This window comes from Rhineura floridana, chromosome 1, assembly GCF_030035675.1.
Source record: "Rhineura floridana isolate rRhiFlo1 chromosome 1, rRhiFlo1.hap2, whole genome shotgun sequence".
Taxonomy (NCBI): domain Eukaryota; kingdom Metazoa; phylum Chordata; class Lepidosauria; order Squamata; family Rhineuridae; genus Rhineura; species Rhineura floridana.
This window is the reverse complement of record NC_084480.1, coordinates 203,102,277-203,127,592: the sequence shown is the minus strand read 5'-3', so window position 1 is coordinate 203,127,592 and position 25,316 is coordinate 203,102,277. Positions and strand designations below refer to the sequence as shown.

The window sequence follows — 25,316 nt, the reverse complement described above, 5'->3', positions numbered from 1 at the left end:
CCCTCTCCTGCTGAAGGCAGCAGCAGGTCTGTGGGAAAGGGGCAACAGTTTTCTGACACACCCCTTCCAAGGCTGCCTGAGGCGGAAGGCAAAGAGGCAGTGCAGCTCCTGTGGTCCTCCTTTTCAGAACCTGAAGACTATCCTCGGTTTGAATAAAATTTACCTACTTACTTACTGCATGTTATGAATTTATTTCCCTCCCTTCAATATAAATATACACAATAAAAATATTAATATTTCCAAAGAGCTTTTACAGCATTAAAACAATACAAAAGGCAATCTTAAATCAACAATAAAACAACATGTGCATAACACAGCAGATAAAATGGCCTTATCAGAGCTTCAAATGCCTGGCTGGGGAAAATAAAAAAGGTCTTTGCTTGGTACCAGAGGATTACAAAACGGGTGCCTGGTGAGCCTCCTTGAGGAGAGAATTCTAAAAGCAGAGTGCCATAATGAGAAGGCCCTCTCCACAGTCACCACCCACCTCACCACTCGGAGAACCTGAGAACCTGTAGAAGGGCCTCCAAAAATGACATCAGTGTATGGGCAGATTGATGTAGGGACAAGCAATCCTTCATAAATGGCCAGATTTCCAAAAGTAGACCTGGCCTTGGCCTTGTTTTGAGAGGGAGTATAAAAAATGGGGCACTGGAACTGGGAAAAGGACTAGGGTAGCCAATTATGCCAAAAAATTGGATTTGCTCACAAAAAGAAGGCAAAATAGAACACAAATTTGCATAAAATTTGCATATGGTAATTCATATGTATATATGCAAATTTAGGTCAGTATTCAACTAAATAATTGCATGAGTGGAACAACTCCCACTTGTGCAACAGGGATTCACGTCTCCTCCCCCTGAGCACACCATGTACCATAGGGTTGCCAGGTCAGCAGCATCCCAAATCCTGAGATTTCAGGGACAGGCCCTAGTGATGTCATGTGAGGGCCCTAGTGATGTCACAGGGGTGGGTCCCAGTGATGTCATTAAGCATGATACATTAACCATCAACCACACTTTCTTGGAGCATACCAGACTGCAACCAAAAAGGATAGAAACCCAACCTAAACAACCTCTGAAAAACTCAAATTGGCTTGGTAATGTATCTGTTAGAACAGTGGTTCCCAGCCTGGGGGCTGTGATTCCCAAGGGGGCTGGGAAGTAATCTAGAGGGGGCCATGAACAGTAAAGAAATTAATTATTTATTAATTATTCTTTAAAACTCTTCACTCCCTGGACGCTGTCTGCTCCCCACTGCTGCTGCAGATGACACCTCCCCCTTGCTCCAAATGAGAGGGGAAGCCTTTTGCTGAAACGCCAGAGCATCTTTCAGGGCAGGCATCTCCCTATAAAACATGTGGCAGATGCCAAAGGGTGGAGCTACCAGGAAGAAGATGGGATTACTATTGCTGACTCCTGATGACGCCCTTACTTTGAACGAAAGGAGAGGGCTTTTCATGAAGCAAAAAGAAGCAAGGCTGCAAGCAAATACTGCTTTCCCTTTTCCTTCCTGGCAGACAGCCTGCCTGCCTTTCTTGGCTTCTGCTTCACTGCCACCTTCTTTTAAAAATTATTCTTATTTGCGAGGCCGCCCAGATCTCGCCTTTGGCCCAGATAGAGCCAAGGAGTAGTGAGGACGCTCAGGACTTGCTCACCCCCATCTCTGAGGCTAAGTGTGTGTGCGCCAGCATCCTCCCTTTCTTCCACCTACACTCTGCCCCCCCAATCTCTCTCTCCAAGTTGCTGAGGCAGTTGAGGGCTTCCCCCCTCCCATGTGCCCAAATGCATGCACACCTGCCGATGCTTGCAGGAGGGGCAGGTGGGTTTGTGTGCATGCACTGATCTGTCTTCTGCTCCATTCTTATTTCCCAAGTGCACACTAACCAAGTAATCAGTTCTAATGTTCATCCCAAGTCCTAAAAGCACTAACCCCCCTCCTCAATCTAGCCACCCTTTTGTCTTCACAATCTAGCATCCCCACCTCTACCAAATTGCTGCTTTTTGATTATCATTATAATTTTTTTTTAAAAAGGTCAGCAGGTTTGCTGAGGCTGGGTCCACATACTGTAGCGGAAATGTATTTATTTATGTATTTATTATTGCATTTATATCCCACTTCAAATTACTCAAGGTGGTGCACATGGTTCCCCCCCTTTCCATTTTATCCTTACACCAACCCTGTGAGATAGGTCAGGCTGAGAGACTGTGTTTGGTCCAAGGTCACCCAGTGGACTTCATGGCTGGATGGGGATTTGAACCTGGATCTTAGTCCAACACTGTAATCCACTGGTGTTGGGAGACAGAACTGTACATCTTCAGACTGTATGTGTAGGGGGGGAGGATGATATCTATTTCATTGGACCTTTGCATTAAGAAAAGAAAGCAACACCTCCCTGTCTGCAGGGAGCTTTTTATGGAAAGGGATATTTGGAGATGTGATTTTGCCATGCACCATTTTTTTTTCAATTAACAGAGATTAAAATTGCAATTAGTGTGTGTGTGTGGGTGTCACGAAATTTTTTGAGCTTACAAAAGGGGTCCAGTACTCATAAAGTTTGGGAACCACTGAATTAGACAAATAAACTGCCCTCTTCAACAGCTCAGGAAAATTTAAAAGTGTTTGACTCGTCATAATTAGAAAAGTGTAACACATTGTAGTGGCATCATAAGCTGCATGTACACTCTTTTAAAAGTTCTGTTCAAAAATTATATGAAAGATAAAATGTATAATATACTATTTTTGTAAGTAATTTTAAGAAACCTGCATTATTATAATCATAACTAAAATTATTTACTGTGCATGCCTCCAAAGATCCTGGGTGTCCTAGGTGGCTTCTTGTCCTACTTTACAGAGACAGTCCTCTATTTGAAAAGGAGTGTAGGTGAAATTGAGAGTCCTTTCTAGGGTGGCTACCCTAGAAAGGACTCTCAATTTCACCTACACTCCCTTTCCCCATCCCATAAAACTTGACAGGCTGTTAGCTAGCAAATTATCATACTACACAACACATTTAAAAAAAATCTAAAAAAGAAATAAGGCCATTAGTTGCCCTGCATTTTTTCATTATTAACCTAAGATTAAATCTAAAGTTGGAAAGCACCCTTATGGCAGTGAATTGATTTCACAGAAATTCATGATCATTATAGGAGTAAAAAAATAATAAAAAGCTTAACTGTTAGGAACTGAAAAAGTTATAACATGGCCATTGTAAGAGAACAGGCCAAGGTAAGCCGCTTGAAACATCTGAATCATACACACCAGCACAGCTGTGACAGATGATAATGCATCCTAGAATATTAGAAGAAATTAGCGAATTAATGCACTGCATGGCAGCTAATTAGTTCTGAGTAGGCATTGATAATTTGGGAAGCAACAGAACACAGACAAGCAAAAATGCAGTATCAATTATCTTTCTCAAAAGGCAAGAAGAATGATTCAATTAGTTACAAGTCTGCTAAACACCTTTGCCTTGTGAAATAATTGAAAATATTAAGAGCAAAATCACTTGAGGCTTAATCAAATGGCTTACAGAACCACAAGAAGCAACAGTAAGAATAAGTTTAGGAAGATTTATTCCCCATAAAACCTGTCTGCTTTTTTTTGAAAAATCTAGTAGAATAGGAAAGCCTCACAGTCCAATCCTTATTATGTTCAATCAATACTATTTTCCCCTGGAAATTCCTTCATGGAACTTTCTTCCTTGTATGTGTTTTTAGGATTGCAGCTGCAGTAGCAAAACACTAATAACCAGTTAGAGAACTTCAGTAGTACTTCATTGCAACATTTGCATTTCCTGTCTCACTGCAACAGTTTGGGTGATGTCACTCACTGGCGATCACTCGTGGCCGAGTAAGATTGTCTTCTAAGATAAGGTCTTTAACGGTGGGTCCGTAAGTGACTGTGGAGGCCAATTCTGGATCCACACAGCCACCCACAGTGAGGACATAGGTTTCCAGATGGAAGATAGTCACGATGAGGATTTGCTTGACGTGCCTTTCACGTAGCTCGTTTGTCCCTTTTGCCCTGTACTTGTGCTTCAAAGTCCATAGCACCTTTGATAATGGCTGACCTCCAATTGGGATGCTCATGGGCCAAGGCTTCCCAGTTCTCGATGCTTATGTTCCATTTTTTTAGATTAGCTTTGACAACATCTTTAAACCTCTTTTGATGTCCACCAATATTCCATTTTCCATCCTCAAGTTGGGAGTAAAGTAGCTGCTTTGGAAGACGGTGATCAGGCATTCAAACAACATGGCCGGTCCAGCGAAGTTGATGTTGGAGGATCATTGTTTCAACACTGGTGGTCTTTGCTTCTTCCAATACGCTAACATTAGTCCTCCTATCTTCCCAAGTAATTTGCAGAATTTTCCGGAGGCAGCGTTGGTGGAATCTTTCAAGAAGTTGGGAGTGGCGTTTATAGATGGTCCATGTTTCACAGGCATACAGTAAGGTCGGTAGTACAATGGCTTTGTAAATAAGCATTTTGGTCTCCCTGCGAATATCCCGATCCTTGAACACTCTACTCTTCATTCAGGAGAATGCGGCACTCGCAGAGCTCAGACGATGCTGAATTTCAGCGTCAATGTCAGCTTTTACAGAGAGATGGCTGCCAAGATAAGAAAAGTGATCGACATTCTCCAGCATTGCACCATTAAGCTGGATTGATGGTGCTACAGAGGAATTGGTTCGTACCTGCTGATGAAGCACTTTGGTTTTTTTGATGTTAAGTGAGAGGTCAAGCTTTTCATTTGCTTCTGCAAAGACATTTAGAATAGTTTGAAGATCTTCCTCTGAATGTGCAGAGACTACATTATCATCAGCATATTGAAGTTCTATGACAGAGGTTGTAATTACCTTACTTTTTGCTTTCAGCCTACTGAGATTAAAAAGCTTTCCATCTGTTCGATATGTGATTTCCACACCAGTGGGAAGTTTCCCCTCAACAAGGTGTAGAACCATGGCGATAAAAATAGCAAATAAGGTCGGAGCAATGACACATCCCTGTTTGATGCCTGATCCCACTTTGAATGGATCACTTTGAGAGCCATTGTTATCCAAAATTGTTGCCGTCATGTTTTCATGGAGTCGCAAAACATTCACAAATTTATCAGGGCATCCAATTTTCAGAAGGATGGTCCAGAGAGCAGTTCGATTTACAGTATCAAAGGCCTTAGTCAGATCAATAAACGCCATATACAGAGGTAGGTTTTGCTCCCTGCATTTTTCTTGAAGCTGTCGTGCAGTGAAGATCATGTCCACTGTCCCCCTGGAAGGGCGGAAACCATTTTGGGATTCAGGGAGGATGTCTTCTGAGATAGGTAGGAGGCGATTTGCGAGGATCCTTGCAAGGATTTTACCTGCGGTAGCAAGAAGAGAGATGCCTCGGTAGTCCCCACAATCTGTTCTATCACCCTTCTTGAAAAGAGTGATAATTATGGCATCCCTAAAGTCTTCCGGGATCTCCTCCCTCATCCAGATTTTTTCGATGAGCTTATGAAGTTGTTGTGTAAGTTCAGGTCCACCTTCTTTAAAGACTTCAGCACTAGCTTTGTTGTTCTTCATTTGATTAATGGCTTTACTGACTTTGTCCAAATTAGGGGATACTGCAAGCTCATCTCTAATTTGTTGTTGTGGGATTTGCGAGAAGACCTCATCAGCCACAATAGAGTTACGATTAAGGAGGTCATGGTAATGCTCTTTCCAACACAGTGCAATAGACTCTTTGTCCTTTAGAAGTTTGGTACCATCTATTGAACATAAGGGATTTGTACCATAATTTGTTGGTCCATAGATAGCCTTTGTTGGATTAAAAAAAGCCCCGTGCATCATGATCATCTACAAAATGCTGGATTTCTTGAGCTTTCTTTATCCACCAGGCATTCTTAAGTTCTCTAGTTCTTCTTTGGACCTCAGCATAGATGGCATAGATGTTTTTCTTAGCAGCACAGTTAATGTCTTTTTGCCATATCTGGAAGGCTTTCCTTTATTTGTCAATGATATGTTCAATCTCACTATCATTCTCATCAAACCAGTCCTGATGTTTCTTAGTTTGGTATCCAATAGTTTGTTCACATGCTGCAATAATGGAAGTCTTCAGTTTAGTCCAGTGTTCCTCAACGTTTTCAGGGAGTTCTGTAGGTAGATGTTTCTTGAGAGTTGTTTGAAAGCAAGCTCGCTTAATAGGATCTTGAAGGGCATGGATGTTCATTTTACGCCTTGGTTTTCTTCCTTGGAGCCTACGTTGAGGAACAATATTAATGGCCATAGTGGATTGAATTAATAGGTGATCTGTCCAGCAGTCATCGGCACTTGTCATGGCCCTGGTGAGGAGTACATCACAACGATCTCTGGCACGGAGAATTACATAATCCAGGAGATGCCAGTGCTTCTACCGAGGGTGCTTCCATGATGTTTTAAATTTATCTTTCTGGTGAAAGAGTGTGTTTGTGATAACAAGATTATGCTCTGCACATTTAGTCAGAAGTAGAATTCCATTCAGGTTGCTATTGCCAACTCCTTCTTTCCCAATGGTTTCTGGCCATAAATCAAAATCATGTCCAACTCTTGCATTGAAATCGCCCAGGAGGATAATTTTATCCTCCTTAGGTATCTCTGATAAGATGGTGTCCAGCTGGGTATAAAAATTTTCCTTGATGTCTTCATCAGCATCTAATGTTGGTGCATAAGCACTTACAACAGTTGCCTGCTGTTTTTTGGCAAGTTTTAATCGGAGAGTTGAGAGTCGTTCATTAATGCCAGTAGGAACTTCTGACAAGAGCTTCACAAGATCATTTTTAATAGTAAAGCCTACTTCATGTATTCGTCGTTCTTGTTCAGGCAGTCATTTCCAGAAGAAGGTGTAACCTCCTTTTTCTTCCTTCAATTGTCCCTCTCCTGCTCTTCGAGTTTCTTGGAGTGCTGCTATGTCAATCTCAAAATGTCTCAACTCCCTCGCAATGATGGCAGTCCTGCGTTCAGGACATTCACTATCTGTATTGTCCAGCAATGTCCGTATATTCCACTTTCCAAAGTTCATTTGTCTTTTGCGACCGCTGAGTAGTGACCCCACTGGACGCGGTGATCCAGTCAGGGAGAGAGATGAGGCAGACTATGTTTAGGGCACCTTTTCTAGCCCCTTCCCCATACGGGGTGAGCAGAGTGGATCCTGAATAGGACTGCTCAGTCATGTATACAACTGCCAAAGTACTCAACTGCCTCGGTCCTTGAGCCAGGACGACTGAGTCTGTATCCACTGCCCATGTGCCGGTCCATGACTAGGGGCTTCTGGTTTTCACAGTCCTACCCTCATTGCCATTCGCTGATCGCCATGGGACTTTTGGTTTGGTTTGGTTGGAAGACGCCTGTGCGTGAATTTGTTTTATGTGGGGAGATCGGTGCACGACGATCAACACACAATCTTGACAGAAAAAGGCTTTGATCCAATGGCATGGATACCATGAAGATTGGAAGTCTTTTGTCTGCTGCAGCCTTCATCCGCCTTCACAGCCATTGTAGCATACACATTGTTATCCTTCACCTGTTCTGCCATTGAGGACTTTCTTGGATCGTTCTTTGTCTTGTTCCTCTCCCTTGACCTTACTGCCGTGGGTGACCCTGTTGGGAGTACATGACTCCTGACGGCATCACTCACAGGGTTCATTGGAACATGCAAGCCCACTCACCACTCCAAGGTGACGATCCAGGAGGGGTTGGGTAATGTATAGTATAGTGCAGGGGTGGCCACATGCGGCTCTTTGACATATATGTGCGGCTCTCAACAAACTCTCAACTTGGCATTCCAGGGGAAGGATAAGATTGTTTCTGATCTTACTCAGACAATTTTCAGCTTTCAGAATAAAATAAGAGTTTTTTAAAGAGACATATTGTCAAGAAACTTCAGTTACTTTCCCAGTCTCAAAAGGAGAGTAAATACATTCCCTGATATTGAAATAAAAGACCACAAACTGGAAGAATACAAAGATAAATAAGCAGTAAATAGCCTGATAATTGCAGCAATGTCTGTTTGTGTCATAAAAATATTATAAGACTATAATTTTGTAAGGTGGCATCTGATTAAAATATCTCTAATTTTATTGGTTTACATATTTTCCTCCTTTTGACCAGATATTTACTAAGACAAATATCATTAAAATATCTGTTTTTACCCCTTTTATTTGCATATTTTTCTTAGATGTTTCCGTAGTTCATTACTGTATTAAATATGCTCATTATAGTTAAAACAATAAACATTCAGGATTTTGAAAACATTTGGTATAGACATGTGTACTTTGTGATTATTGAAACAAATACAAATTAACAGTTTAAAAACTACATACATAAATAAATATTATTACGTACATATATTTCTTAATATTTATATAATTTTTTTGTAACAAAATGTGCATGTAACAATAAAAACGTGTGTGTAATATTTGTTCATGTCTTGCGGCTCTCAGACATCTGAAGTTTAGCGTATGTGGCTCTTACATTAAGCAAGTTTGGCCACCCCTGGTATAGTGGCTAGAGTACAGAATTAGGATTGGAGAAACCCAGGTTCAAATCCCACTCTTCCATGATGCTCACTGGGTGACACTGAGACAGTCATTGTCTCTCAGCCTAACTTACCTCACAGGGTTGTTGTGAGGATAAAATGAAGCCAGAGGAAAACCATGTAGGCCATCTTAGAAATCTTCCAAGGTAAAGCACAATATAAAATACAATTAAAGTGGGTGGAACATATCATATGGTCACTTTCAATACCCCACTTCCCACTGTTGTGGGAAAGGCCACTTCATGGGCTTCTCTGAATGGCCTGTATCTTCTGACATTACCAGAGTGGCTCAGAAAGGTGTCTGTCTAGCACATTTGTATCCCACTCTTTCTTCAAACAGCTCAGTGTAGTACACAAGGGAGGTATTTTATTTTATTACCAGAGTGAAGTGGTTTAACCCACACTCTATGAGCCACATGCTTCAGTGACCCCCATGTCATTAAGGTAACAATAGAAGGGGTCCTGAAAGTGAACTCACATGATCATTCAAGCATGCTGATCACTGAAGAGTGGAATGAAGGCAGTCTCCTATCACTCAGAGAGCCAACTGTTGCCATGCTAGGAACTGTCAGAAAGCAAGAAATATGGTAATGCTTATCACACTGTTTGGTTGGAAGCTGCAAATGACTGGCTCTCTGTTTCATTAGAACTGCTGCACTGGTCAGGTTTTTAGGGACTAGTTCCAACATTATCTCAGTGCTTTGGAAGCTGCTGCAGCACAGTTCCTTTCTATGATGCTTTGGAGGACTTGAAGTCACCTGGGGGAATAAATCACATAGCTACTTCCTATGCCAGCATAGCCTCATTTCCTGGAAAGTGCGATTTCACTCTTAGGCACTGACACCACCACCATCATCAGCTTTGAGAAGTGAATACTGGTAAAATGTACTATGTTGATTGTTTCCTCACTTGCAGCTTTCTCCATAAAAATTAAGTGTGGGTACGTAGCCTTCCCTAATCCCAGATATTCTGACAGTGTTATGCTCACTCTAAAAACATCCTGGCATTTCATTTCATTTGGCAAATTCATTGTAGGAAGATTCAAATAGGTGAGGATCTATTTACATTTTATTTAGCTCTGGGCAGATGCTAGTCTGGACAACGCCCTAGGACTACCTTACAGAGTCTCATGTATACATGCTATCCACTTGATGGAGCAAATTCACAGAAATTTTCCATAGCTGCCAAGATTGAGGGGACCATGCTCAGGCACATGGAAATGCTTAATTGAAGTATAAACTTGAAGAGTAAACTGGGTGGTGTAAAAGAGATGGTTCAAATTGTCCTAAGGCTCAGCCTCTGTGTCATGCCTAGCCCTGACCTGGTGCCAGACCCTGAGTCCTCAGAGGATACCCCAGAGGTCAGGGACCTTAAAGAGTAGGCGGGGTCCTTGTATCCAATAAATAAATAAGTAAGTAAATAAATATAAATAAGACCCCTTTTAAGTCCTATGAGCACTAGCATGGCCCCCACTATATTTCCAGTATTTAGATGCTGCTTTTCAGGGTAAAGCCATTCCAAAGCAACTCACATAAACAATTAGAAACATAAAATACACCTAAAGCAACCTCATTACAATTTAAAAAATGGAAATATAAAAAGTATATTGCTAGTACAGCAAATCAGATAAACCTTATAAAAAGCAAAAACAGCAACAGTCTAATCTGTTTAATTAATCCTTAATTAAAAGTAGACTGAAATAAAAGGATGCTTAAGGTCTGTTTAAAAGCTACTAATGATGGAACCATATCATGTTCCTTGGGAGGGAATTCCACAAATATGGGCCTATCACTGCAAAGGACCTGTCTTCAGTGTCTACCAGTCTAATAAATCTTGATGGTGGGCCTTTGAGGAGGGCATCTGAAGCTGATAATACCTGGAAAGCTTAATTCAGGTTGTGATTTTATTGTCTAGATGCTGGCACCAGTCTGATTTGTGTGTGCATATGTGCGTATACTGGAAGTAAAGGCAGAATGGATGCTCAGTCTTTTACATTTTATACAATAATAAACCATTGTATGACAGCTTTCTACATATTCTTAGAATAGCACACTGTCCAAAATGCATGAAATACAGAAAAGGAGGTGAGAGGTAAATCCATACCAACTGTACACTGCGGTAACACAGCTTAACAATGAGATGCTGAAAAATGGAAAGAAATCCTAAGGTAATGTGCAATAAAAAGAAGACAAGAAGTTGGTACAGGCTTATTTCTTGGGACATTTATAATCAGACTAGAAATAGTGCTAAATGTGTGGGATAACTTTCCTGATTCAAAAACTAATGGACTGGATCAGACCCCTTTTCTGATCAACTTAAATTCCTATGAAGAATCAAATTCTCACTTGTTCTGTGTCAGTGGGGCTTTAATGAGTGCAAGAGGTGAATGCTAAGTTTCACTGTGCAGAAGGCCTGACCTTATGACTCAATGAATCTTTGGGGAATGTTGTTCTTCCCAACCTGTCAACATCCTGATTTTGGCCTACATAAACTCTGCTCCTGCTTTTATTGAATTCAGAAGATGTTGTGTAGGTCATAGCCTGAATCAGCAATACTGCAGCTGTGATTGAGGAAATGTATTACAAAACTCTATATATTTCTGTTTAGCTAAGGAATCTGTTCTAAGCTCACTGCCAGTGCATTCCCTTGGAATGGATCAAGATGACTAAAATGTCGAAATAAGAATGTACAATCAGCATTTTACTCTCAAGGTTGTATCACAATATGAAATCTGTATTCCAGATAAAGTTCCGTTGAGTTAAAACAAAATGAGAGTAGGTGCTTTTTTAAAAAAAAAATTAATTTATGTATTTATTTATGGCATTTCTATACTGCTTAATCATTAGCATTTCTAAGCAGTGTACATAAAAATAAACTATACAAACAATATATTCTACCTCCCTCCCTCCTTCCTCACTAGATATAATGCATATGAACATTGAAAATGGATTAGGAAGCTGCCTTATATTGAGTCAGACCATTGGTCCATCTAGCTCAACTGGCAGTAGCATTCCAAGGTTTCAGGCAGTGGTCTTTACCAATCCTACCAGGAGAGATGAAGGATTAAACCAGGGACCCCCTGCATACAGTAGATATGCTCTACCACTGAGCTACTTCTATTTCTACAATACTCCAATTTGCTGTATGAATTTAATGTGCAAATGGAACCACTGGGCATTCTGCTTGACCATTGCTAAATGCACAACTTTGTTCATAAAAAAACAGAGGTATTCAGAACTGTAAGCGGAGATGCCAAGCTGATGCTTAATTAGATCAGTCAACAGTTAAGCAGAGCTGGCTCTAAGGTTCATATCTTAGTAAGAAGAGCCTGTTAGATCAGGCCAATGGCCCATCTAGTCCAGCATTCTGTTCTTACAGGGTACAACCAGATGCCTGTGGGAAACCCACAAGCATGAGGATAAGAGCACTCTCACCTCAAGAGGTTTCCAGTCACTGGCATTCAGAAGCATACTGGCTCTGACCATGGAAGCAGAGCATTGCTGTCATGGCTAATATCATTGCTAGCCTTATCCTCTATGAATTTGTCTAATCCCTTTTTAAAGCCATCTACTCCTGTCTCCTCTGGGAATGAGTTCCATAGCTGTTTCTATGTGCTGCATGAAAAAGTATTTTCTTTTGTATGTCCTGAATCTTCCATCATTCAGCTTCATTGGACATCCGTGAGTTCTAGTGATATGAGAGAAGGACAAAAACATTTCTCTATCCACTTTCTTCATCCCATGGATAATTTTACATACTTCTATCATGTCAGCTCTTGCCTTTTCTCTAAATTGAAAAAACCCAAATGCTGCAACCTTTCCTCATAGAATATCATGAACATCTGGGCAATATTAGCAAATTAGTAGGTAAGGAGCAGGTGCGAAGAATAGGGGAAGAGCTGTCTACCAGTTCTACATTTATATTTGCCATCTTCTTCCATAACAGAATCCATTGCAACTTTGGACCTAAGTAGAATTTGTAGGGTGGAAAATGGCTGCCCTGTCCCCTGTGTTTATGGTGGTATCTGGACATATTTATATATTATAGCAAAGCCTTTGACTAAGTAGATCATGAAAAACTATGGAATGCTTTAAAAGAAATGGGGGTGCCACAGCATCTGATTGTCCTGATGCACAACCTATACTCTGGACAAGAGGCTACTGTAAGGACAGAATATGGAGAAACCGATTGGTTCCCCATCAGAAAGGGTGTGAGACAGGGGTGTATTTTATCACCCTACTTGTTTAATCTATATGCAGAACATATACAGAAAGCCGGATTGGATCAAGATGAAGGAGATGTGAAAATTGGAGGGAGAAATATCAATAATTTAAGATATGCAGACGATACCATACTCTTAGCAGAAACCAGTAATGATTTGAAAAGAATGCTGATGAGAGTGAAAGAGGAAAGCACAAAAGCAGGACTACAGCTGAAAGTCAAAAAGACTAAAGTAATGACAACAGAAGATTTACGTAACTTTTAAGATGACAACTTTAAAGTTGACAATGAGGACTATTGTCAAGGATTATCAATACCTCGGCACAGTCATTAACCAAAATGGAGACAATAGTCAAGAAATCAGAAAGATAGGACTGGGGAGGGCAGCTATGAAAGAACTAGAAAAGGTCCTCAAATGCAAAGATGTATCATTGAACACTACAGTCAGGATCATTCAGACCATGGTATTCCCGATCTCTATGTATGGATGTGAAAGTTGGACAGTGAGAAAAATGGTTTAGAGAAAAATCAACTCATTTGAAATGTGGTGTTGGAGGAGAGCTTTGTGCATACCATGGACTGTGAAAAAGACAAATAATTGGTGTTAGAACAATTAAACCAGAACTATCATTAGAAGCTAAAATGATGAAATTGAGATTATCATACTTTGGACTCATCATGAGAAGACATGATTCACTAGAAAAGACAATAATGCTGGGAAAAACAGAAGGGAGTAGAAAAAGAGGAAGGCCAAACAAGAGATGGATGGATTCTATAAAGGAAGCCACAGACCTGAACTTACAAGATCTGAACAGGGTGGTCCATGACAGATGCTATTGGAGGTCACTGATTCATAGGGTCGCCATAAGTCATGATTGACTTGAAGGCATATAACAACAACGACTGGGCATATTCATATTAAACACTCTACTGCCTTCTATTGAAGTAGAGGAAAGGAAACACTGATTGTATCCAACTAAGCTTTACTCAGAGTAGACTCATTAAAATTAATGGACCTAAGTTAGTTATGTTCATTAATTTCAATGGGTCTACTCTGAGATGGAATAGCATTGGGTACAACCCACTGGACAGTATTCAATTAACTTTTTGTGCTAGTGGTAGAGTTTACACTAGCACAATAGGGTTTCCCACCTTCCCTCCTTCCTGTGTGTGTGCCCTGCACCATCCCAATATCTACTCTGGAGGGTTGTGGGAAACCTCAGAACAGATTTAGGGCGTGTGTGTGGCAGCAGAGGGGGAGTTTGTTCTGTCGCACAAGGAGAAATCTTTGTACTGATGGAGTGGTTGCCTTGGAACTATATTAAATACTACCCACTGACTGCAATGATGCCACATTATGCATCTTTTAAACCAAACATTACCAACAAGATGTGGGATGGCAGCAGCAACCATGAGCCAAAATGCCAAGTCAGAGGCAGTCTACTTCTGAATACTAGATCCAGGGGGTAACAAAAGAGAAAGGGCATCATGTCTTGCTTGGGAGTGCCCAAAGGTGTCTGTATCGTTGTTGGAGACAAAATAGTAGATTAGATGGGTTCTGGTCTGATCTATCAAGACAGTTTTTATATTAAAGGATAAGGAATATTTTAATAAAATGAAACCCAGTCCCTAGAAAGAAAAAAATGTGCATACATACTTTGTCTCTCCCCCTCCCCCCAGTTGTAACTATCAAGGGTATTCCTGTGCCCTAAGAAGTACCCTAAACAAGACTAAGGTGGTGGGAGAATGGCATTATTATTTACAGAGATGAAATGGGATTGGCTTTTGCAAGTGCTTGAATACACGGTTATAAATTTTGATCCACTAGAACTACTGTAAAACATGGAATAGGAACACGTGGAGTAACCATATGGGTACTGGAAATCAGAGCCAGGGAAAGCTGTGCTCAGTTTTTTATCTCCTCATTGCAAATCCCATTTTAAACCAACAGCAAATTAAACTGCTCACATTGGTCTGCAGCACAGACACAGATTGTGAATCTGTGATGCTGTACAGCTAATACAATCTGCCCTGTGTGTAGGATACAGTGTGTTACAATTAGAGATGGCTCTGCAGTTTGGACCTGGGGAGCTTGTAGTGGTGAACATATGAGTTTGTCCCTAAACTAATTATGAGTTAGGCCCAACTCCAACAAAGTTCAGGCTCAGCTCATAATGAGATCACTCTGTTGTTATAACTCGTTCACACCACAGCTACCACTTCTTTCCCATAAATGCATCAGGTGAATGGGGAGACCATCATCTGAAACTACAGGTCCCAGGGCTTTTTCTTGGTGCCATTTCTTTTCTTCTTTTTTACCCAAACTGCTGTTCAATATGATTGATTGTGGCAACCCATGTGATGTTATGTGTATCCATGACAGTATCATGTTAGATCACAGTATTACTGATAAAATTGTATGGGTGACCACAGCCAATAGGATGAAATATCAATAAAGGTAAAATGTGGCCAGAGACTTAGGCTGTGTACATACCATACACACATTTAAAGCACATTACTTTCCCTAAAGAATCTTGGGAACTGTAGTTTACTCCTCACAGAGCTGCAGTTCTCAGCACCCACATCAAACTACAGTTCCCAGGATCCTTCACGAAAAGTAATGTGCTTTAAATGTGTGTCCAGCCTGAGAGGCAAAGAAGGAGAAGGAAATGACACTGTGAAGGGCTGAAACAATAGGAAAATATTTGCCAGAATTGGGAGGTGCTTTCTGAGTATGATATATAATAAGCAGCTTTGTCTCAAGCATAGTCTAGAAATATCAAAGCTTTCAGGGTTAAATTCTTTACAGCCGAATGAAAACCCTGGTAGAATAAAAATGGGATGAGCTTCCTTCCCGATATCAGCAAACTTTTTTATTTGCATGAACAGGTATTGCTATAAAATGGCAAAAAAGCTATGTTTGCAAAAAATAAATTCATGCATGCTTATCTACAAAATTGCTTGTTACAGCAATTTTGACGCCATGGTAGAGTCCGTCCCTGAATTTTTAAAAAGTCAGTATTATATATACACACATATCTAGAAAATACTCCTGCCTTTACATATAGAGAACTTTTGAAGGTTTAGGTGCTGCATCTTAACTAAAGAAGCGAATAGCCACTGCTGATCTACTGCCCCAGAACTGAATTCTGTTTAAAACCAATGAGACCACTTGGGGAGTAATCTGAGGAGAGGATACGGCCTATTAAGAAATACAGTAAAATTTGTCTTGTACTGAGAAACTCTAAAAGGGTTGTTTATGCCAGCCATTGATGCAGTACAGAATACATCCAGATGAATGAAGTTTTGCAAGTTCAGACAGGGCTCTGTCTCCTGCCTGAATTCCTTTTACTTGGAGCCACTAAGGACCTGGGTCCTGATTTTTAAGTATGAAACTACCATACTGATGAGCAAGGCCGTTGGCCCATCAAATATGTCTTTCCCAGCCCTGCAACTTGAAATTCTTTTAAGCAGAGGCGCCAAAATTGAATTTTGGGCATTCTGCATGCAATGTATGTGCTTTGTCCTTGAGCTATAGCAACTCCAATACATTATGCATGCGGTGAATATCACTGAGGAACTATGGTGCTCTCTCTCTCTCTCTCTCTCTCTCTCTCTCTCTCTCTCACACACACACACACACACACACACACACACACACACACACACACACACACGTGTGGCTGCTCCCAATGGAGAACAAAAAAGAATTCTGGGATATCCTCACAAAACGTCAGTGAATATAATTTTCTTTGAGGGCTGGGGAAACAGCAGTAAAGGATAACTTGTCTGAACAATTTCCAAAGACCACACAACTAATTCCACACAAGCAAATCCTAAGGTAGCTCTTTGCACCCCTTGCCTTGTACATTGATAGTATATAAATAAAGCAATTATCCTTTTAGTTCATATTCTGATTACAGTATCTGCTGCAATAAGACAGTGACTATTTATTAGATATTGTTTTGGCAAACATGAAACAAGAATGTACAACGAACAAAGTAGGTTCTAAGGGCATAGTTGTTATAATAACAGAATGATAGGAAAAAAGCAATTTAGCATGCAAATTTAGCATGCAAATGACAAGAGCAACAACAAACCCAAAGAAGCAAGGCTTTGATGCCAAGAAGGTAAGAACTGGAATTGTGTGGCAAAAAACAAAAACAAAACACACACCCAGGCTCTCATTTGAGCAAAACATCTTCTAAGTACGATAGGAAACATGGTAAGTGTATTGTCTCTCTCAGTCCCAAATAAAGTTGTGGAAAATTATCCTCTATTTTGCATGCAGACAAGAAAAGTAATAGTGTAAATAGTATAACTGAATTGGTTTCTACTGTCATAAGAATAACGTAAATAAGACATTCATAAGAAGGACAAAGAATGTTCAGTCTTCAAACTATATTGTGTTGTGTTCACTTTTCATTGCCTGGTGGTCATCTGAGAGTTTTCCCCATCCCCCATTACTATTTAATGTGCCGATTTTTTTGAAGTGTTCATAGTGCTGTGTCGTAACTTAATGCACAGCATTCACACTCAAGCTAACTTGACTCAAAAGAACCATCAGAGATGGAAAAAAAGCATGAAAAGGGGACCTTGAGTTGTGGGTTTGGAGAGGTCATTTTGAGGATGCCCCCATAAGAATATAAGAATTACTCCTTTGGTTGGGACTGATGGGTCAGCCTGACACTGTTTTAAGTTTTTTTATCTTTTATTTTTATCTTTTAAGTTCTTTTATTCCCACCTTCTTATATGTGTATGCACATATATACATGTTTTATGTGTGTATGAGTATGCATAATGCATTTTATGTATGTATGTGCATAATGCATTTTATGTATTTTAATAGTATTTTATACATTTTGATTTACTGTCATTTTTAATGTTTTATTGTGCATTTTATTATATATGTGTGCGATTTTATTGTAGCCGCCCTGAGTGCCCTATTGCAGGGTAGAAGGGCGGGATAGAAATATTTCTAATAAATAAATATGTCCATCTAGCTCAGCAGGAAGTAGCTGGATGGCCCTGGCAGCTCACATGTAGGACATGTTATATGATGGTCTTTCTCTCTTGTTTGTAGAAGTGGTGCATCAGGTGGGATGGAGCCAGTACGCTAGCTTCCTGGCAGGTAAATTGTTGAGGGGCAAAGTGGCAGGGAGGTTACCACAGTGCAAATGCACCAGCAGGACTGCCAGTTTGGTTCTGCTGGTGTGTTTGCATTGCACCATCCTTTGTGCACCTCACCCCTTCCAGAAATCAACAGCAACCCACCTGCTGGGGTGCTAGTGTAGTACCTGTGTCCCACCTGGCGAGCCACTTCAGCAGCTGGTATTCACAGGGGTAGTCTCTCTACATGCCTGAATAATATTCCACCACCTGATTGATTGCATATAATAAAAACTTGCTATTAATTTTTCTTTTGTTAATAGCTATGTTTTGCTTCTCCAAGCTTTACCAGCTTTATGAGAGAAGGTAGCCTTGTCACTTTTTTCAAGTAATAAATAAATAAATCCCCAAGTGTAAGACTGGAGGTTTAGTTCTACAATAACACACTGAAGAAGCACACAACAATTGTGGATATAATAAATGAAAAAACAAATTTGGCCCAGGTATAAATATAGGAAAGGATGTTTTGCTCATCACACTGGAACTAGCCAACAGGTACCCATGACACTCATGGAACCATAATCCACATACCACTGTCAAAAGCAATGGAGGGAGCCATTCATCCCTGTTTTTATTTTGTTTATTTAAGAATTTTTTTTAAAAAAGCAATGGAGGGAAAGGAAAGAAGGAGACCTCCAGGTGGTCAGGGTGTTTAAAAGAAACTAAAAACTGGGATCAACATGTTCCAGCCAGAATTCTTCCTCAGGGCACTTTTGAGCAACCAACTTCAACCTGGTATCTGCACAATGTTGCAACTTAATTCTAAAAAAAGCAACCAGGGCAAACCTTTTTATAGCTAGGTAAAAGTTGAAATCTGTTCAGTCTCATGTTGCCAAATATTCTGACACAGTTCCCAGCTGGAAAAAAAAGTATCAAAATATATTTTAGAATGTATATTTTGTAAGACAATGTGTTTTGAGAGAAAAAAACTATTCAAGACTGGTTTACTGCAATGCACTCTAAGTGGGGCTGCTGGTACAAAATGCAGCAACTATGTTGCAGACTGCTGCAACCTATTGTTAGCATGTAACCCTCCTTTAAAGGAACTGCACCAGCTGCCAATATGCTACCTGACCAAGTTTAAGGATTTAACTTTTATTAGTATATAAAATGTAAGTGTACTGCCTTCAAGTTGATTCCGACTTATGGCAACCCTATGAATAGGGTTTTCATGAAGCTGAGAGGCAGTGACTGGCCCAAGGTCACCCAGTGAGCTTCATGGCTATGTGGGGATTCGAACCCTGGTCTCCCAGGTCGTAGTCCAACACCTTAACCCCTGCACCACACGTAGTATATAAGCACTGGAAAACCTGAGGCCAGGTTATTTGAGAGACCGCTTTCTCCTTTATGGACCTGCCTAGTTGCTGAGATCCTCTGAAGAGACCCTCCTACAAGTGGTCCCTGCTTCAGAAATCCACCTGGCAGCTACCTGGAGAAGGGCCTTTAGGATAGCAGTACCTGCCATATGGATGGCAGGAGCTGGGCTCCTGCTGGGAGGAAGGGTGGAATATAAATCAAATAATAAATAAATAAATAAATAATACTGTTTCCTTAGATATGGGGTATGTATGTGCTGACAATGTTATGCTTTCAGCATATGCTAAAAATCTTTTCACCCAAACATTTTCAGAGTAGTTGGTTATATATTTCATTGTATTTCTGGTCATTCTGAAGTTGAGTTATATTTTATGCAACTGTGTTATTCTATGTCTTCTATTTTTCTGTGTGTACTGCACTTTTTTTTAATACCAAGTAGTTTTTAAGTATATTAAACAAAACGAAAAATAAACAAACAAACACAAGTTCAGAAAAAAATAAGTTGAAACAATATGTTATATTGAACAGGTAGCTCTGTGCCAAACATTTGAGTGACAAAAGCCCTATTCAAGCATTATAGCTCCCATGGGGGCAAATGGGGGCATCTCCCCTAGAGCTGTGTGTTGCCCCTCCCTAGGATTTTTTTTTGTGAGAAATTGTCTTCTTTTTAATTTGTGACATGACAGACAACAACCTCCATTTAAAGAATGATAGCTTGTTTTAAGATCAGGAGCAGTTCAGGACTCTCAGGACTTCTGAATTTTTCAGAAATTCAGTGAATAAGCTAGAGTGAGTGCACAACAAGAGCCTCAACTGGAAGAGCCCCCAAACATCTGCTCACTCAAGACTTTCCTTGACTGAGGGTGAATTTTTCATAACCACAATCACCCTATAATTACATAAGCTGCAGCACTAGGGGACTGGAGAAGACTGCCCCGGGAGTGAGTACTTGAGCATCTGGGTGCTTGCTTGTGCGCTCCTCTGGGTTGCTGTCTCTTGAGCAGAGGTGTAGTCATCCAGGGTCTTGGGGGGTCTTAGACCCTTTACTTTTTTTTGAGAGGGTCCCAGCATGGTTCTTATTTCTCCAGCATCCTACGAGCCAATCAGCATGAAAGGGGAGTGTATTAGCCAGTGAGAAGAGTCTTCTGACATGCTTCCTTGCCCTTTCATGCTGATTGGAGTGAAAGGAGGCGAGTCAGTCCCTGATAAGACTCTTCTCTGTAGCTAACACTTTTTCCTTTCATGCTGATAGATTCCTAAGGACGTCTTCAAGGATCTCATTCTCAACCCAGCAGCAAAAAAGGGGGAAAGGGTGTGGCTGTAACTATAATGAAGGGACCCAACTTCTGAATTTGTGACTACACTACTGCTCTTGAGACAGCTGAGGTCCCTGGTAAGTGCTGCAAGCACAGGGACCCCCTAGGCTGACCCTGAATCCAGAAAGAGGCAGCAGTCAAACTTACAGCCTCTTGCATCAGCTCCTGGCTGGGTCAGGAGCTATAAAAGCCCAGCTGCCCTTGGACAGTGGGTTTGCCGCTGGTGGAGTTGCCACCGAAGGTGATCCTCCCTTGGGGAGCCCCTTAGGGAGTCCTGAGGGCAAGGGCACTACTCCCTTCTATTTTTTAAAACCAATCTAGAGGAAATTGGTAGTGGGGAGGGCATACAACACATGTATAGTTCCTGCGCAGGGTGAGAGCTTGTGCAGTGAACTTGATAGGATAAAGTTGTCAGAAGCCTTCAGTGCGAGTCTGCAACTGGCAGAATGTTGGTCCTCCCTGGGTGTGAGACGGGGGCAAGGAGATGTGCCCTGTGTGAAAGATATTGAGTGGGTCTGACTGTTCCCAATTGTCCAAGAGGCCTACTGGAAAAACTGGTTCAGGTAGGTTTTGTTGGTGGGCTCTTGTGTCCAAATCAGGTGTTTAGGAGGCGTGTTAGTAAAGAGGGACATGGGTTATGCTACCCCAATCTCATTAATCATGGGTAGAGGGAGGTATAGCCGTGGGGAGGTGGTGAGCTACCATAGAAGATGAAGGCAAGGCTATCTATGTCTTGTTCCTCCCTCCCACTCCTCCCATGGATGGGCTCCTCATCTGCTGTACCCAGTGGCCTGTGTGTGCTGTTGTTTAATGCCAGATCAGTACACAATAAGACCACACTCATCCATGATTTGATCATATTTGAGGGTGCTGATTTGGTGTGTATTACCGAGACCTGGGTGGGTGAGTTGGGAGAAGTTGATCTGACCAGCTTAACCCACTGGATACTTGGTGCAATACTAGTACAGGCTGCAGGGATGGAGTTGCTGTGGTCCATAGAACATCCATTTCTGTCACCAGGAAATCACTCTATCTTGGAGCTGGCTGTGAGGGTCTGCACCTGGTGTTGGGCCAAGGAGTCAGTAAACTAAGGTTGCTGCTCATGTTCTGTCTACCCTGCTGCCCAGCAGCTTCTCAGACTGAGCTGGCAGAGTCTGTCTCGGCTGTGGTATTGGAGGAGCCACAACAATAGTCCTGGGTGATTTCAATGTCCATGCTGAGGCGCCTCTAATGTTCTGGCTCAGGACATCACGGCCTCCATGACAACCATGGGGCTGCCTCAAGTTGTCACTGGTCTGATGCATAGGGCAGGGCACAACCTCAACATGGTTTTTGCTCCAGATGGAGGAAGGGGTGTTCTGGAGCTATGGGGTGTCACCCCATTGTCATGGTCAGACCACTTCCTGGTGAAGTTTAGACTTACGGCTCCGGTTTTTCCCTGCTGGGGTGGTGGACAGATTAAGACGATCTGCCCCCGGAGACTAATGGAAGTAGATAGAGCAGGTGACCCTGTTGAAGCCCTTGTCATGGTGTGGAACAATGAGGCGTGTCAGGCTCTTAACACTGTTTCCCCTGGGTGCCCTCTCTGGCATTGTGGAACCTGGTTTGCACTTTGGTACACCAGGGCACTAAGGGCAATGAAACAGCTAGAGCACAAGTGGTGAAAGACATGATCAGACATGAGTAAAAACATCATAACCGTGTCTACTGTATGACGGTGGGGGCAGCGAAGAAGGCCCACTTCTCTGCCTCCATCACATCCTCAAGTAGCTGTCCAGTGGAGCATTTCCCTATTGTCAGGAGTCTGATAACATCAACTTGAGGAAATGGAGTTTTAGACCTTTCGGAGGCCCACTGCAATTTGTTTGCAAGGCACTTTGAAGGTAAAGTTGCTAGCCTCTGTAGCTATCTTGATGCCCCATCCACATCTACTGTAATCCCCAGTGAGGTATCCAGAGCAACGTCTGCTGCAACTTCTTGGGATCGGTTTCAGTTGATGCAGCCTGATAACATGGACAAGGTGCTTGCAATGATGCAGCCAACATTGTGTCCTCTCGACCCTTGCCCTTCTTGGCTTATTAAAGCTTGCCGAGGGGGTTTGACTGAGTGGATCCAGGGTATGGTCAATGCGTCTTTGTGGGAGGGAGTGGTTCCAGTCACCCTGAAAGACATGGTGATCTGAACACTCCTGAAAAAGCCCACCCTGGACCCATTGGTTTGTGACAACTACCACCTGGTCACAAATACCCCCTTTTTAGGGAAGGCAATCGAGAGGGTTGTAGCACAGCAATTGCAAGTAGTCTTGGATGGAACAGATTATCTTGACCCATTCCAATCTGGGTTCAGGCATGTTTATAGGACTGAATCAACCTTGGTTATCCTGATGGATGACCTTATCGGGAGAAGGATAGAGGGAGTACGACCCTGTTATATTTACTTGATCTCTTGGTGGCTTTTGATACCATTGACCATGGTATCCTTCTGGGCCAACTTGGTGAAATGGGCATTGGAGGCACCCTTTTACAGTGATTTCGATCCTATCTGCAGAATTGTTTTCAGAGAATAGCAAAGAGGGAATTTCAGGGAGCAGTTAATAAACATACTCTATAGTATTTATTTTCTCTCTGCCCTTCCCTAGATTTGTAGGATGGACAAGTTTGTTTTTCGGGTGGAATCTAAAAATTAGACACCCAATGCAGCATCAAAGCCAAGCTCTGGAGCTCACTGTATTTACTAAAGTAGTTCAGTTCATGAAGAATAAGAACATCATGAAGAATCAGAACACAGGGACAGACCACAGATGAAAGGGAACTGTACCTATAGGCAAAGACAAGCTTTTGAATCTGGTATTCCTGGGATCTCTCAAAAAAGGGTGAGACAATTCAACAAATTAAGCTTCATTCACTTAAGTTAACACATGTGCTGGATGGAGGAGGAGTGATGGGGAAGGTCACTGCCTTTTCCTTCCCCTAGCCTGGCCCTCACATCCTCTCCACCAGTTAGAGGGAGGGGTTTGACTGGTGATATGTACCTCCACCCCAAATGACCCACCTAGGAATGTGGCTGCCCCACCTAACAAGGAAGGCTGGCTACAGGACTGGCCGCACTCCGCGTTCCTGTTTTGCTCTATGTGGGAGCTATTAAGGGCCCCACACTCTGTAACATCTGGGACAACTTACCTAAATTGTTATGTCACAATATTATATATTTCCCTACTCCTGCTGTATACTGTTGTCTGCCACAACTAAGGGACAGGAAAATGCAAACTGCTGTGACACAAGGACACTGATAAGTTGTTCCAGAAGTTACAGAGGGAAGAGGGAAATTAAATGCTGTTTTCGGTAGCAGCTGCTTATTTAATATAACATGTTGTTCCGGCTTCAGGGTCCCTTATTACAAATGCCCTGCACTCACTCTTAAGTAAAAGAGAAGCAACTCTTGTGAACTTAAAGGAAGCCCCTTGAAGAAACCTGGTTTTAAAAATCTGGTTATTGTTACTGGTTTTGCTTCACCTTCACCCTTGGCCTTAGACACTTGTGCCATACACATTTCTCTTCTCACCCAGTCCTTCATTGTCCTGTGTATGTTCTGAACCTGGAACACTTCCTGTAAACGCTGCTGGAGAGTTTGTAAGGGTGACATCAATTACATCAGATAATTGTTAGTGCTGATCTTTTGGAAAAAGGCAAATCATTGACAGCCTTTCAAAACAGACATTATTCATAGCTCAAGGTGACACCAGTCAGAAGCTCATAGGAACTGAAATAAATTAGTTGTCCACAGAAACACCACCAGGAGAACAGCATAGAAAACCAATGTGAAACCAGCTCTCCTCTTCTTTCAAATCCCTCCTCAAAACCCAGCTCACTGGTGAAGCCTTTGGCTTACCCTTTAGCCCTCACCCAGAACCAAAACTGTGTTTGCACATATCCACCCTGTTATCCTCATGTCTTCCAACAATCAAAATTGAGATTGTAAGATCCTCAGGGGAAAAATATACATAGAGGGTAGAAACACACTCACTGTTCTGCAGGTTCCAGTGTGTTGCTACCTCTCTCTTCTGAAAATCAGGGCACATAATGCTACTTAAACCTTTCCCCTTTTCCATGTTAAACCTGGTGGAAGCAGCTTGACTGTTTTTTAAAAATTTGCTTCTAAGAGATTTCACAACTGATTGGCAGATAAACCTGTTCCCCCTCTGGGTGTGGCTAATGGAAATGCTTTGATCTGGTGACTAGTGTGTTTACAGCCATATACATACATATAGCAACATTCTGATACCCGGCCCACTCCATGCCACTTACCTTTCCCACATACAAAGGATCAGTTCCAGTGTATTCTTCCAAAACAAAGAATTGATTCCATACCCAACTCCTCTTCATTCGCAGATGTAGAAGTAAGTTGTCTGACAGGCTAACTCCTTGGCTTTTGCTGGGTAGACTAGTGCTCCCACATAATACAACTGCAACGAGGTTCATCATTAAACAAAAAAGTAAGGATATACTGAATCCAAGCCACTTCCATGTTCTGTCCATTTTACATGACGTCCACATTGCTACACCAGGATAGTTTCCAAAGTCAGAGTAGGTCTTTAGAGAATCCAATAGGTGGCCTTCTGAAGCTCCCAAGAGCAGTCTTTCAGTGATATGAAGCCAACCACGTTAAGGACAATAGTCTCCTGCAAAGTTAAAAAACAACAACAATTTAATGTTTGAGTTTCTGTAATGGAACTTTGAGCA

At 41.7% G+C, this 25,316-nt stretch overlaps 1 protein-coding gene across 1 annotated transcript in view; it reads right to left on the bottom strand.

Moving 5' to 3' along the window:
- CDH20 (cadherin 20) overlaps positions 1 to 25,130 on the bottom strand; it is a 77,727-nt gene extending 52,597 nt beyond the window's left edge. Inside the window, exon 1 of the mRNA XM_061583620.1 lies at positions 24,882 to 25,130. Within this exon, the coding sequence (XP_061439604.1) occupies positions 24,882 to 25,130 (249 nt within the window). The remainder of the gene's footprint in view (positions 1 to 24,881) is intronic.
- Positions 25,131 to 25,316: the final 186 nt, after the last annotated feature.